Source organism: Rhopilema esculentum, chromosome 6 (genome assembly GCF_057945365.1).
Source record: "Rhopilema esculentum isolate cy_ngs chromosome 6, ASM5794536v1, whole genome shotgun sequence".
NCBI classification, from domain to species: domain Eukaryota; kingdom Metazoa; phylum Cnidaria; class Scyphozoa; order Rhizostomeae; family Rhizostomatidae; genus Rhopilema; species Rhopilema esculentum.
The window spans coordinates 3789247-3801605 of NC_142820.1; the positions used below are offsets into that span (position 1 = coordinate 3789247).

Below are 12359 nucleotides of genomic sequence, written 5' to 3' on the forward strand. Positions count from 1 at the left end.
AAATTTTGAAAATGGTTCTTTCTATCATTTACCAGTGACCTGAAGGGTGTGGCATCAAAGTCCAATTAGTTTCTAACACCTCCTCCCCCAAAAATTGTATCCGTCCCTGGCATCCTTTTTTTGCATAATTCAACTCAATTGCCACTGTAAAAGTAAATTTCGTCCAAAATGGCGACCAAGTCAGGGACGATGAGCGCTCCACGTCACAATCAAATACAGTATTATTTGCAAGGTTCTGTTCCTTCTAGCAACCTAGATTCATTGATTCAAAGACTTAAAGGTCTATGTGAAATGGCAGCTGAATCGGATAGTGTGTTTGAAGATCACGAAATGGTTTATAACTTGAGTAAGTGATGTTTTCAGTTCCAGTGTGCAGAGTTTGGCAGTCCTCGAGGAGATCTGGCGTGCGCACCATAGTTCCAGTAAAATTTTCCGCATGAAAACCTCCTTTGCCTACCAAATAGCCTGGAAACAAAAATTTTCTATGATAATGCAATTGTTTTCGGGGTGCAAATTCAGATATTTTGTGTGCCGGTCTGCATTTCATGACAGTTTTCGACGAGATCTCGGGAGTGCACAAGCTATTAGCTGGAAATGCAGGAGTGCACTTGTGATAAATGTGCACATTTGACCCCAAAATTTTAGTTTAAATACTTTTAAAAAAAAACTTTTCGAGCAATTGCAAGAAAATGACTGCAAAGAATTATCTGATTTGTAGCCTAAAAAAGTAAGAACAATTTCCTGCGCGCCTCGCTTGCAAGGGGCCTTGTTTTTCAGTTTTGCCCCAGGGCCACTGAGACCCTGTTCACACTGTTTCATGCAAGTTTGACACCATGACAAATCTGTCATGGTTCCCTCTTCTGTTTACACTGGCACTGTGAAACCAATATGATTTTTGACAAGAAGATGACAAGATGATAAGACAGTTATTGACCCTGCTATGAAGGCTAACAAATTTTTTACCCTCACATCTTCATTTTTAAACAGGACAGTGACAGAAACAGGGGTCTGAAACTTTTTGGCAGCCCTGATCTCAAAAGGATCACTCAATTTAGAGTGACACAGTTCTTTTCAATTCAAGCTGCGAACCAATTTAGAAAGTCATTTAGCCATATTTGAAAAAACTTTTTAACTTGAGCCACCAACTTTTTAAATTTCCTGATTCTTGAATTTTTCTATGTTTTTACTTTTGAAATTTATCCAGTTTATTTATCTGTTTTCCAGTCTTAGAGCTCTGAAACTCTGAAAGATAAACTCAGAAATATCAAGTCTGTTTAAATGTCTGAGAATGTCTATAGAAGTATATGTGCCTGAAAATGTTCATTCTCACATTTTATTAGGAAATAAATCTATTGTGCACTAGTAATCATACCGTTAATGCTGTTTTTTATTTAGAAGGAGGATCAAGCAATGTCACTTTCAGAGTGAGAAGGTCTATTCTTGCTCCAAATGCACTCTGGTAAGAATTACTCTTAGAATTATTCAATTAATCCTGGCTCCTCAGCTAATACATTGTTAGATTTACTGGTAGCAACAAAGCTGCATTCTGCTCCTTACTTTTGTATTAATCCATTTGTCTGTTTACTGATTGCTCACCATGGTAACAAAAATGGAGACTTGCTTTGTCCTTTTTTTGTTAAATTTTGATTGCTTTTTTTGTTTGAAAAATTGCAGTGCTCTTTATTATTTATTGCTTCCTATTCAGTCTTCACAAAACAAATGCATTTTTGTCATCTCCTTGATAGGAAGTTGCACCACAAGACCTATATTTTAGCAAAAAATTTCAGAGTGTCCTTTTGTTACCTGCTCTCTCTCTCTGTTTATTTTCTTTCATTCCTTTGTTTCAAGGCAGTTGTGCTACCTAGGAAGCCCAGAAGGTGGAGGTGATAAGACAAGACAAGCCTCGATGAGAACATGTGTTGAGGTGGCTGCAAGTGATAATGTGTCACTGTTCCTTGAAGAAATTGGATTTAGGTTAGAGATCCAAGTTTCACTGTTATGTTTTCAGGAATATTGTTGAAAATTAATCTACCAAAGATTATTGTTTCAATTACAGTTTTTTGCACATAAAAGCAGGCAATATTATCCAACACTATTTTTTATCTTAGGTTTGATCATGAGCTTGTTTTGAAGGGCTATTGTTTCAGAAAAGGAAATATGAAGATTAAAGTATCAAAAATATATCGGGTAATGAGAACTTTTTTCATACTGTATAGAAACACACCAGGTATTTTAGATAACTAGAATTGACTTTGGGGAGGAGAGTGACTCTTTTGCTTTGCTAATTTTAAGAATTCCATAATACAATTAATATTTGACAGAATCATGGTTTTAACTTCTTGTATTACATTATTGCTTTCCTGTTAGCCATTGATGTAAAGGAAACTTCATAATCCTTAATCTTTTGAACCTCTTTGAATTGTATGATGTCATAAGTAATTAAACTTCCAGGTGATTCAAAATCTTCCCAGTTCAAACAAGGAGGTATTTATTCCCCTATTAGTTTTCAAATGTAAAAAAATTCCAATTTTATAGAAACAGGTTGGTACTTTCCCTGGCTGCCCTTACTCCTGGCCATTGTCCTCCTGGTTTACAGATATTTTATTTCAAATAGGTGCTCAGCAGAGGTGATGTCAATCGGATACAGCCACTGACAGATTCACACTTAGTTGAAATGACTGCTAATTCAACTGTACAGCAGGTATGAGTTGATTTGATAATGTTATAAATGTTATGTGAATCTATACCTTTTTAGTGACATTGGGCCATTACGTTAGACGTGTTTAGCACATTGATTGGAACAAACTCAAATTCTTCTCAACACATCATCAATCCTTCAATGTTTTTTGAGAGTAGGCAAATGGCAATATCTCTATTTTCCCTATGACCTGTTTGTAAATTGTCAATATTTTAGAGCTGAAAATATTTGATATATCCCTTCTAAATTAATTGTTGATATATTCACTTATACTAGAAATATTTATCTATCCTGAGCTATTCTGAAGATAAGTATTTTTGTTTTTTCCTTTGTTTGTCAGTGTTAATATTAGTATAATAATCTACATTTTACCCAATGTAACTGAATTTTCATTTACAAATAGGACACAATAGCAGAAGAAATAAAAGCCTTTGGAGAGCACTTGAAGCCGTATCCTTTTTTAGTCCTTTTTTGAAAAAGCAGTACCCCAGTGAGGTTAGACTCTTCACCAATTACCTTAGAAGCTTTAATGGTTTTTCCTTAGTTTTCCAGTGTAAACAAGGCACCATTTATTTTGTGAAAACTTCAGTTTGCAACTGTGATCATTAGTTGTCATCACAAGAGCTCTATTTAAAAGTATATATTGCTATCATGCAAAGAGATCTGTACTTGGGACTCTTGCTTGCAAATATTCTATCTAAAGCATGCTCAAGCACTGTGTGGTTAAAACCCATAATCTATTCTTGCCAGTTTGTTATCTCTTCAATTGGTCATTATATTGTTTCATATGCTTCTTTTATTTTTCTTCTTACAACGCTGAATGCTGGGGGCTTGACAAGTATATTCAGCATTTTACATTGTCTAAGTTAGTAGTTAGAATCCTTAATTTTTGCCAGTATCACTGTCTTAGAACGGGCAGAGCAGAGATAGCAAAACTGAACCAATCATCAACTAATTTTGAAGAGCCCATGTCATTGCAGTTCTACCGCTGTTGGTCAGCAACATAAGGAACAAGAAACAAATAAGAGAAAGCAAATGAAAGGCTTATCTCAATCGCTGCATAAGGTTCGACCTCTTGATTTGCCACTAGCAGAGGATTCTAAACCTTACAACAGACAATGTTGTATCTCATCCCAACAACTCTCGCAATCTTGCTTTAGCTACAATAGTTGGGGTGCCTGTGACACCCTAAGGCCTTTTACACTGTTTGTAAATTTGTGATATTGTTCAACTTTTATTGTCAACATTTTTTTGTGGAGAAGAATTATTTTTTGGACATGTTTTCGATGTGCTTAATTGCTTCTGTTTTTTATCTGAATATCTAATGAATGAATATCATAATTATGTAGAAATTAGGACATCAGGGAGTGCATATAATGTTGTGTATATAATTGTTGTTAATAATGTTGGAGAACAAACACATTGTGTAATTATTTTAGAGGTACTTGTTTTAAAGCTAATAACACCATCAGCTCGACCATTTTTGTCATCACTGCCAGATAACGTCAAACAAGCACAGCATTTTGATAGTAAACTTGGTGAAAGTCTAAAGAAACTTTTGTTCAGGTACAACCAACTCTTGCAGTCTCGACAGAATAGTGTTGGGAATGAATGTAATTATTTGATCACTTAGCCAAATGTCATAGAGGTAGTTTATCTGTTGATCCTAGTTTATCTTCACAAATAGTAATAGTTGCTAGAAATCGTAACTCCAGCTCAACCATGAGCTCAATCATACACAGGCAATACACATGGAAACAGAAAGACTCTTTTCACTTTGCTATTTTGTATGAACGCATTATACGGGGGTTTAATATATGCACAACTTTTTTTGCACAGCAAGGGATAAATGGATGTTGTTTTCAGAAACAAATAAATTTAGTACGTGGTCAAACTTACTAGACATTTGCAGTTGTAAAGAAAGAATCACAAAACAATTGTAAACAGAAAACAATAGATTTAAAAAAATAAACAGGATAGAACGACAGATTATAAAGATGGATCCACATACAGGGATAGCAAAAAAGGAAATAAAGAAGAAAGAAGGTCCTGGTAAAAAAGCTGCAGCAATTTAAAGATGAAATGCCATGCAAAGGAAAAAAGAAAGGAGAAAACAAAAAGAGATTGAAAAATAACAATAAAATAGAAAGAATTTTAAATGGTAACTGTAAATGACATTTGATAAAGGAGAAAAAAAGGACTGTTTAGAGAAAAGGAACTCTACTACGACATGCGTTCAGGTAGCTTTTTATATGGTGTTTGTGTAAAACCCTTAATACATTTATTCAATCAATGGTCAAACATACATTTTTTATACCAAAAACAATATCCTTCCTAAATTTTGTAAATTTTTTAGAAAAATAATTATTTCTTGCTTTTGAGCAAGAAGAAGACGAGTTCGAGATTTGAAAATTTACACATAATGCACATTTGTGCTGATTGAGTTTGATAAGGATTATTTACAGGGATGTTGGATTAGGGGAGGAGGGGAAAACAAAGAAGTTGGTCACTATAAGGACTGTGGTATGGAATTTAATTAAAATAAAGACGTTTCTTGAGCTGCGATTCTGTACTTTTTAAGGAAATTTTAGGACAATAGCAAAAACTTAATAGTAACATCAAAGGAGCATTATACATTGGGCCCCTTCGATGAATGCATTTTTTCTCCATCTGAAGTGCAGGGCCAATATAACATTCCAAAACGCTGACAAAATAATTACTTTGATTATATTAATAATATGTAATCTTACGATATTCGATTTTTTATTTGAAATCACAAAATTTGAGAAAACAAAAACTAATAATTATCAAAATGGTTAAAAATCTAAAATCATGCCACCAATAGATGCAGTTCACGTCCTGAGTGTGCTAAAACAAGTCATTATGCCAGGTACTGTTCAGATAAGCTATCTGGAAGAATCCTGAGGATAAATAAGAATCATGTACAGTTTTTGATAAAAAAGTTTCATATAGCCAACACAGAACAGAAAGAAGATTTTAAGGTCCTGTTACATAGCCAGGTTTTTAGCTGACCAAGGTGATAAAGAGGGGGATATCTGATGAATATATCATGCATATCTTTTCTGTGTTCTGTAGGGAAGAAAATTCTTGAAAATCTGATCACAATTGGAAGGCTGCAGGCGAGAGTTCAGTCATTCAAGAGTTGCAACTGACTATCCCGAGATTTCACAAATCTGGCTGCTACTTGTCATGATTTTGTAACATAACAGTTTGATTAGCTGTTACTTTGGCCATGAGTCCCCTTGTCTCAAGTGCCAACAATCATAAAAACCTCACTTCTTTAGTCCTTTTAAAAAATTAAAGTTAAATTGACTTGCACAATGACAAATCAGGAGAGGTGAATCTGGCTCTTACCCTGGCGAATCGACATTAAACAAGGCGAGAGATTTCACTGACAAGCGTATTTTCCTGAACTCTTGGAAGAACGTGGTGAAGAATATGATAAAAAAGAATGCCATTAGCCATTCTGAGAAAGTGCTTGTTAAATGCCAATTGTAGCCCTGAAATACAGAAACAAGACATGTTACTTGTATCCAAATGAGCATTTACTGGGTCAACAGTATCGCACAACTGATGAAAAGCAGCTTTTCCAAATACTCACAATTGTGAAAGCTCATTTGGAAAAGGGGCATTTAAGGACCTTAGGTAAAGGTTGTGGTAAGCAAATACTGTCTTTGAAATAATTTTAACCCTGAAAAAGTTTGCTTGGTTTTTGTTTCAACTTTGCCATCCATAGAAAGGCAATGTGATTTTTTTTATATTGGAAAATGATTTCCTAAATAAACTGTGCCTTACAAAATTTTGTCAAATATGTAACTAGTGATTTTTCCTCATTTAGAGTGCTTTCTGTCTTGCTAGATTCCTGACTATGAAGGAACTTTTGGGAAAGTAAACAATCCAGTCTCCTTTCCTTGAACTCAACGTTTGTTTGAAAATTTCACTTCTGAAGAAATATATATTTGTTGATTTCATAGGTACACTTCATATTACTTTCATGAAAGGCTATACTTGAAAATGACTTTGAAAAAGCAAACATTTTATAACATATTGGCTAAAAGCTTTTTCGTCTGAAACTCCAGAGCTTAAAACGTCAGAATAAGGGTCCAAAAAAACAAGATGGAAAATCTATACCCAGTTTTGGATCGAAATAGGCCAATCAGAAAAACGCAAGCACAAGACCGGTATGGTTGACCAATCAGTGCTGCGAGCCTAAAGAAAAATTGCCACTGGATTCCAAGAGAGAAAATTGAACTCCTTCTGTCTACACAATGGTGGCCTTTTCGTTTGTTTGTAGATCTGTTCCAAAACTGCTAGATGAAAAGAAAACCGGGCTCTGCAAGTTATCTGAAACATGTCGTCATTATAGAGTTTTGCACAATCTGGGTTGTCTAAAAGGTGTTGTCTGATGGCAGTCACTAGTTTTTACTTTGTTTTAAGACCTACAAGATCAAGGTCCAGTGTTGTTTCTTATGTTGGAAGGAACATGTTGCTTTATCCTATCCCCCAATCATTGGGTTGTGCGTCCTACCTAGCCACACTCACACTGGTAATAGGAACGGAGGGTCATATGGCATGTAAATGCATAAACAACAGAACTCTTTTGGGTAGTAGGAACGCAATCCTTTTGAATGGATGGAGGGGCTTTTCTAGCACTGTATACAATACAAGGATTGACAGCAAAGAAACATTTTGTGATGGCCTGTTTAATCTGACTTTCAAATTGCAAGGAACTGTTACCAATCAATTATAGTTTAAGAATAACTGGAGACTTTTGTGGACCAAACTTTTGGACAGCCTTAGAATTTGCGATGTTTTCCCTAGTGTAAATAGAAATGACATCTTCTGGATAGCCGTCTTCCGGGAAGATCATTTTACATTTGTCCAGCTCTGCGTGGAGTTTTGTTCTCAAGCAGATCAGAAGTGACCTGTGAAGTTTCGACGAGGTTGATTTTGTCATTGTTTGGGTCAGAGTATGTACTGACCTGTAAAAATGGGCTTGCAATATACACTGGCAAGAAATCCAGTGTTAGACTTTTCAACCAAAACACCCAGAAATGGCAAGGAATCATTTTGAACATAAACTGAAGGGCTGGATGTAGGCTATTAAAGCATTTTAGAAAAATATCACACAGCCTCTGATTTCAAAGGCAATATTAAGTTCCAAGATAATTGGTCAACCAAGCAAGAATTTTTCCCACTTTAGAATTCAATAATATGAAATATAATTAATGTATTGAGTGGTGGATTAACCAATAAAACTGAATGTGTTAGTAAAGACTTACCGGTAGTTCATCTGTCCAATGCATCTTTGTTGAATTACCAGTCTTTCCATTTGCCCACTCTAAGTTTGCAAAGGAAGCTCCAACAAAAACTAGTAAAAACAGTTATGGAAAATATTTCATGTATCACATGTATTATTTATGAATGAATCTCCTTGGAAACAGAATTAGCCTCTAAGTACAAAGAGAAAACTCAGCAAAAGAAAATTGATGTGAGACTGGGTTAGAAGGTAGATTGAGGAAAGGATGCACTTGTGACAAGACTATTTGGATGTTAATTGGACAGAAACAAACATTACGGCATGCAAGGAGGGTTAACAATTTTCATTATAGGAGCATAGTAAATAGCCCTGACTCTTGGCGTATAAATACATCATTACAGCTGTCTCTGTTTTATTTACTTCAGATCTGTTACATCAAAAATCTCCAGCCAAGAGACTGTCACATTTCTTGATTCTTAAATTAACTTTTTATGAAATTAAAAGCTATATGAGTATTTCTTTAAAAGCAGCCTGTGAGAAAAGGATACCAAAGATGAAAAAAACTGTGACAAAGAACGAGATCAGAAACCGTAAATAAATTGTTAATCTGGCATTGAGTCCATTCTCATAGCTCTTGTATGTCAGGTAGGAATGGACCCAGCAATATGCAACTCCACAAGCAAATGTCATTCCAGCACCAATGAGATGGACCGTTAGAATATTAGTCTCCTATAATCAAAGCCAAAATAAAATGATAGAAGAAAAATAAAACCTTTATAAGGCTTATCAGTAAGAATAAACAATGTATGTATGCATACCTATGTTTGGGCCCATTGGAAACAATCTATTTAAGACCCAGCTGCTTTTCTGTTACACCTTATTATACACACCCTTTTTAGACTGTTATGGTGAATCAGCATAAACAACTGACCATTGGTAGAACAGCAAACAAAGAATAAAGGAAAAATTGTCTATAGCTTATATATGATATGATATAGATTTTGAGTTACAACTTAAAACGATCATGTTCTGTCCACTAAAGCATGCTTAATCTAAGTCTATTTTTAAGAATTCTCAATAGAGAGCATTTCATAAATTTTACCTGAAAATTGGCAACAATACACAATCCAAAGGCACTGAAGAACCCAACAAAAAGTCCAATGTCATTAAGCAAATGACAGGATCGATGGGATGTGTAATTTGCATAGTTTTCATGCCGTATGAACATGCATATGAAGGCTGTTGACAGAAACAAAACATTCAACAAGACATTACAAAACGTACCCTAAAACTGATTTATCATATGTGAATAGCAAAAAGGGATAAGGAAACAGTTTAAGGAGCAAAGAGCAAAGGGAGGACTTTAGTACTATGATTAAAGTTTTGCAATTTTTAATGACCAACAAAGAGAAGCTATAAAACATATGGAAGATTGATGGTGTTAGCTCAAACATGCCCCAAAGCTCTTTGGAAGAAATACATCTATAACAGGTAAAACGTTTTTTAAATATTATTCTTCTCCACTTGATATATAAAGATAACTTCAAAAAAAAGAAATTTCTAGACAATTAATAAAAAAAATTCATGTCAAAATGTCCTTTCTGTTGTCAAAGCCTTCATAGCCTCTGGACTGTAAATGTCAATTGGTCTAACACATATAAATGTATGATTGTACTGCAGTCTAAAATAATATCTAAAAATCAAAGTGGATACTCACAGAAAAATGCTCCGATGTTCAGAAAGAGACCAAAAATACAGCTTTCTGGAGCTGTGGTCCCAGTTTCACTAAATTAATGATAAAGTTTCACATTCAACCATTTAAATCAATCATTCAAAGTATTAAAAATATCAGTGAAATTTAAAAAAATAGCAGCTGTCTACCCATTTGTATACAGGGCCATCAAGAGGGGGGCAAAAGGGATAATTGTCCTAGGGTCTTGGGGTCTAAGGGGCCTCATAAAGAAACAGATTCCATTTTAAGAATGGAGTTAATCAAACATGTATGCATAGCAAAAGAAAAATGTTTTAAAAGATTGCAAAGAAATGACTGCTGGATATATTCTGAATATATATCCAAAACCTATTGGTGGCCCTGTTTGTAAATAAGAGAAAGAAACAGATATTCTGGGAAGACATTATTACAGATTTTCTAAAAAGGCCATATCACACATACTGTTTTGAAACATGAAGCTTTTGGAAGGAATGCAAAAGTATCCAAAAAATCTAATAAATACTGTAAAGCTTTATATTGTGAGGTTCTGGAGGTGGACTAAGGGCACTTTTAGTCTTAGATAGTTAGCCTATTCAACCTGCTGTTTGCATAAAAATGCTGTTTTGGTAGATTAGCAGCACTTGGACCAAGATGCTTAAATATGGACTGGTTGTCATAGCTGCAACGAAATTTTTGTGCCAGTCACAAAGATTGCCAAGGAAATTAATAGTTGAGCTCAGCAAACATTTAAAGAATTGGAAATATTATGCAAGAAATTGTATAATCAGCCTCATAATTTGTATGTTTGTCTTTAAAATTTTTCTTTGAACAGGGGAGTTTATTTGAGAGATGGGCTAACTACACCGCTTAGGTAATTTATTATGGCATGGATAATAACTTACCTGATATAGGGCAAAAGCGGATTCACATGATCTGAGTTTACAGACATACCATATCTAAATAAAGGGTTCATAGAATTAATATCATAGCCTGCTTAAAAATTATATTGATGCCAAGATGAAATTCTCAAATACAATAAAATGAATTTAAACATAGTAGACATAGTTTAAACATTGTTGAAAAAGGAAAACATATTCACATTTCTGTCATTCACAAAAAAATGACATCATCTATGATACATTTAGAGCTTTATCACTGAATTGTAACATGTTTATCCCTTGACTGAGAAAAGAATTGGTTTTGATAGAAGAATTAACAACTTTGCAAATAAAGGAAACACTCAGCTTTCTAAGAATTCTTTCATTATCATCAGATGCTGAAAAAATATTGTTACCTCATTCTAAATTGTTTCATTAATTTGGAGGTAACTCTTGCCAAAGAATAAATAGATGTTGAAATTGTTCTACCAAATTTAAAGCAAAGCATTTTTGTTTGGTGTATATGACAAATTTGAATTGGAATAAGCTGTATCAAAAAATTGTTGCCTATTAGCAATGTATTATCTTTGGCTTCTTACTTACGCTGTAAAGAAAGAAACCATGAGAGCAGACACCATCAGAACTATGAAATGGTGTGGCCTTATCCATTTGCAGAGCAAAATCTAAAACAAATAGGTTTTCTCAGTAACATTCAGAAATATTTTTGCAAAAGATAAGGAAGGGACATTTGATTTATGTCAGTTGGCATAGCATTGCATATATATGCATAATTTTGTCACTTACACATATATGCAAAGTTATCAACTTGGCACCTAAGGTACATTCTTAAAAAAAACCAGTGTTTGCAACTTCTTCCAAAGCTAAGAAGAGGCAAAAGGGATAGTATACAAGATAAAAGATTAGATATTACGCCCCCGCTACCTCCAGTCATAAATAGCAGACTTTACAGAACACATAACAGAAAGCTAATGTAATAAATGTCTAACAGGAGGTTAGCAGACAGGAATATACTAAGCCTCGCCTATAGTCTAGTAAACAGACTTATTATGCTGAGGATACAGGAGTTAAAGCTTACATTTTCTATATCAAGATTCAAAAGAACTTTCATTCATACCTCCATAACATTTGCCATCTTGCAAAAGAGTTGTGCTCCTCTAATCAGGTGTACCCTTGCAGAAGCAACTTCTCTCGGCAACAACTTCAGTGAAATGGCACAACAACGAAGAGCCTCTTTTAGCCTGTACTGTATTGTCACGTGATAGAGTTCTTGGAAGAGAACTTGCCCAACAAATTTCACAAACGAAAAGCGAAAGTGTCGTTGAATCACTTTTGTGACAATAGGCTATTAGCAACACACCCCAAATTCAAAGTTAAACACCATTTGGTTCAAAATGCTCTTGATCGCATTCTGAGAAATGGGAACATGTGGGTGTAGACACACCTCTGGATTTTCAGTTGATTGTTTTTTCCCTCTCTCTTCTCTCCTTGCTTATTCACAGTTAAGTATTCGAGAACATACATCTAACGCCTTCTACATTACCCAGTTCATTACCATTTAGCTTAGCTATTAAATGAACACATGCACCATATCAAACAACCCAGGGACAAGTCAGTATATACTAGACCTTTAACGTTCATTGAGCTATATACACCAATTCGACTTACGGCCTCGTTTTGAAAAATGCTTCGAAATGTTTTTGTAAAAAATTTTTGACCTCAGATTCAGAATGAGAGCAATGATTTTAGTCTAATTGTAAGTTTTCATTATGA

The 12359-nt window shown here is 34.6% G+C and overlaps 2 protein-coding genes across 2 annotated transcripts; one reads left to right on the top strand and one right to left on the bottom strand.

Moving 5' to 3' along the window:
• The first annotated feature begins 137 nt into the window (after positions 1-137).
• On the top strand, positions 138-9218 carry LOC135686421 (mediator of RNA polymerase II transcription subunit 18). Its single transcript, XM_065202646.2, has 7 exons — positions 138-346; positions 1396-1459; positions 1849-1974; positions 2109-2187; positions 2615-2701; positions 3102-3148; positions 3595-9218. Exons 1-7 carry the CDS (start codon positions 169-171, stop codon positions 3626-3628), a joined length of 615 nt encoding a protein of 204 aa, XP_065058718.1. The 5' UTR covers positions 138-168; the 3' UTR covers positions 3629-9218.
• LOC135686420 (DNA damage-regulated autophagy modulator protein 1) lies at positions 4930-11851 on the bottom strand. Its single transcript, XM_065202645.2, has 9 exons — positions 11704-11851; positions 11172-11251; positions 10593-10646; positions 9697-9764; positions 9082-9218; positions 8528-8708; positions 8002-8090; positions 6074-6219; positions 4930-5619 (listed from the first exon to the last, which is right to left on the bottom strand). The coding sequence occupies exons 1-9, from the start codon at positions 11719-11721 to the stop codon at positions 5580-5582; spliced, it is 813 nt and encodes a 270-aa protein (XP_065058717.2). The 5' UTR covers positions 11722-11851; the 3' UTR covers positions 4930-5579.
• Between the last annotated feature and the right edge of the window lie 508 nt (positions 11852-12359).